Consider the following 3,462-nt stretch of genomic DNA (forward strand, 5'->3'; position numbering starts at 1 on the left):
GGGGGGGCGGGATTAGCTATGAGTGGGGTATTGAAATAAATTGGAAGTACAGAATTTAGCAGAATGTTCCTATGGGGGAATCAGTAGGGGATAAACAGTTACATGAGGATAAAATATTGTGGGAGAATCAACATGCAGGGAATAAAAACAATAGCTGGGGAGTTGTGGGAATATACAGGGAGTGAACAAAAAGCTTGGATTTGAGATGGGGAAGAAACTGTTGGGATTGCTGTTGTCTTAAAATAGCTAAATGATTAAGTCAGTTTTGATACTTTAATTTTCAGTGTTTTTTAATTTATATTCTGTTATATTTTCAGCACACAAATTTTGTAAATGCTGTGAGATATTCCCCAAAAGGTGAAGTTTTCATCTCTGGAAGTGCTGACAAAAAGGTAAAATACAATACAATAATTCAAGACCCCTCGGGGGTGAGAAAGAGGAATCTCAACTCGAGGGGGGATTCTTATGTTGTCAAACACGAGGCTTTTCGGCAACTTACAAATCTCTCCCAGAGGGTTGAGATTCCCCTATCTCACCTCAAGGGAGTGAATGATTCTATTTGTCTTATGGTAAGTACCCTGTTCACCCATTGTGTATCACAAACATAATTCAATGTTAACTTTACAGGCTAAGTTGATGTGACATCACACAGTTGTTATAGGGGAATCCCCCAGTACCGTCTCAACCTTAAGGTGAGACAAGGGTATCACCCGCCAGGAAAAGTGTGGATACACTTGTCCAGGGTAAGAGAAGAAAAACTCTCAACCTAGGGGTAATATTCCTCTGTCTTATTCCTTAAGTGGGGAATTATTATTTTTCTCCCCGGTCCACTGTAGCAGTATATCACATTTTGCTGTAGCCTGTCACCAGAGACTGGACTAACCAGTCTTATACTGTACAATCATTTGGCTAGTTACAAACAGATGTTTGCGAGAGACAAATACAGTCAAACCTCATTATCTCGAAGTCGATGGGGTCTTGGAAAACTTGAGTTATTCAAGTTATGCAGGTCCATATATTTGGCATGAAATTTGCTGTTTGGACATAGCACTAGCAGTCGTTGATTTGTACTAATAGCCAATGCTAATAATCAATTGATGGATGATATACGTAATCAATAGGACAATACATGTATGTTATTTTACAATAAACATGCTAACAAAAAATAAGTTATTTCGGAAAAACGTACTTTAGTTAAACACGATCAAAACGGTTGGACCATATTGTTAATTTGTTAGGTCACCTGAGCTTTAGCTCAAGTGACCTATTGCTATCCGTTTTCGTCCGTCGCCGTCCGTCGTCCGTTAACATTTTACATTTCAAACTTAAAGTCAAGTTCTGCTGGGCCGATTGAACTGAAAGTTGTTAGGAATGATCTCCTCATGGTCCTGACAAAGTGTTGTTATTTTTCGGGTTGATCAGAAATCCAATATGGCCGCCACGGCCGCCATTTTGAAAACCTATTTTAAACTTAAAGTCAAGTTCTGCTGGACCGATTGAACTGAAAGTTGGTAGGAATGATCACCTCATGGTCCTGACAAAGTGTTGTTATTTTTCGGGTCGTTCAGAAATCTAATATGGCCGCCACGGCCGCCACTTTGAAAAACTATTTCAAACTTAAAGTCAAGTTATGCTAGGCCGATTGAACTGAAACTTTGTAGGAATGATCAGCTCATGGTCCTGACAAAGTGTTGTTATTTTTCGGGTCGTTCAGAAATCTAATATGGCCGCCACGGCCGCCACTTTGAAAAACTATTTCAAACTTAAAGTCAAGTTATGCTAGGCCGATTGAACTGAAACTTTGTAGGAATGATCAGCTCATGGTCCTGACAAAGTGTTGTTATTTTTCGGGTCGATCAGAATTCCAATATGGCCGCCACGGCCGCCATTTTGAAAAACTATTTCAAACTTAAAGTCAAGTTATGCTAGGCCGATTGAACTGAAACTTTGTAGGAATGATCAGCTCATGGTCCTGACAAAGTTAAGTTAACATTATACTATTTTTTACTCAAATTGGGACATATTTCAACAAAAAAAATAATACTGTAGACCCAGGTGACCGTTAAGGCCCATGGGCCTCTTGTTATGAAATATGGCTGGGCCTAGTGATTAAATGTTGTTTTTGGCTAGTCTTGGCAAAGTCTTTCTAGGTCTGCATTTGTATTTGCAGGTCTGCAAGTCGTACTATACAGTGCAAAAATGAAAGTGCGCAAGTCTAAAACAAATCACTGTAATGGAGCGTACGCATAGTTGATTCTTAAAATGAAAACACACACAAACAGATTATATTGTACATGTAACAATGATTCATTAAAGCCAAATGTGACACATCCACCTGACACCTCCTCAACTCATTGCAATCAACAGCAATTTTCATAGTGTTCTTAAAATCTCTCGATTGACTTTCAAAGTCATACTTGCTCCTGTAAAAACATGAATCTTTTATGCATGACCACACTTTCTGACCATTTTCTGGTTTGAACTGTCGTCTGTTTGGGTGTACAAATCATTAAACGAACTCGTAGTAAGTACAGAATACTGTTGATCAACATTGATCAAGTTTGTTTTTAACACGGAATTGCGAGATGCTGTAGTTTTGCGTTTTATTTGTATTAAAGAATAAATAAGTGATGAAATGAAAATGAACACAATTAAGTAGACGATGCTTTGATGTTGGATTTACGCTGTTGAAACCAAATATCTTACTTGGAGGTATCCAAATATTTCAAGTTTTCAGGATTCAAATTATCAGAGTTTTATTTATGAAGATAAAGAAGAGATTTGGGCGGGACCGGAGAAATACTTAAAAGATAAACGGGGTCTTCGAGTTATAAGAGTTCGAGATAACGAGGTTCAACTGTAATATTATATGTATATTCTGCTGTTATAAGATATGGATATAGAGACATCCAATGCCTGCGTCCATTACCTTTCTTATATTAAACTCTTAATAAAAAATTAAACACATTCTTGAACATATCACTGTGAACCTTTAGATAATGTCACTACTCTGTGACACTAAACTACATTAGTTCTCCTGTAATTGATGATTCTTCTACAGTTTTGTTTGTGTTTTTCTGGATTAATATGACAATAATGAGGAAAATCAGTTTAACATTGTTCATAATCTTAAACACTAAGAACTAAGTAAGTATAGAGTTTTGTAATGTAATGTTTATTCACCTGACTTCTATTTTTTGACAGGCTTTCGTCTTTGATGGTAAGACAGGTGATACCCTGGGAGAACTTGGAGATCCAGCACACAACATGGGTATCTACGCTGTAAGTGTAGCTCTCATTTCAGTGTAGCCCACACATAGGGAATGTATATAGTGTAAGGGTAGGTCTGTCCTATACACCCGGGATTGATATAGTGTAAGGGTAGGTCTGTCCTATACACCCGGGATTGATATAGTGTAAGGGTAGGTCTGTCCTATACACCCGGGATTGATATAGTGTAAG

General features: G+C 37.8%; 1 protein-coding gene across 1 annotated transcript in view; it reads left to right on the forward strand.

Moving 5' to 3' along the window:
* Window positions 1–278: 278 nt before the first annotated feature.
* The window catches only part of LOC110461789 (WD repeat-containing protein 1-B-like), a gene marked incomplete at its 5' end in the record, with an annotated part of 23,758 nt that continues 20,574 nt past the window's right edge, over window positions 279–3,462 (forward strand). The window contains 2 exons of the mRNA XM_021515455.1: window positions 279–392; window positions 3,205–3,282. Of these exons, the coding sequence (XP_021371130.1) occupies window positions 279–392; window positions 3,205–3,282 (192 nt within the window). The remainder of the gene's footprint in view (window positions 393–3,204; window positions 3,283–3,462) is intronic.

The sequence above is a fragment of the Mizuhopecten yessoensis genome, unplaced genomic scaffold, assembly GCF_002113885.1.
Source record: "Mizuhopecten yessoensis strain PY_sf001 unplaced genomic scaffold, ASM211388v2 scaffold10665, whole genome shotgun sequence".
In the NCBI taxonomy this organism is placed as follows: domain Eukaryota; kingdom Metazoa; phylum Mollusca; class Bivalvia; order Pectinida; family Pectinidae; genus Mizuhopecten; species Mizuhopecten yessoensis.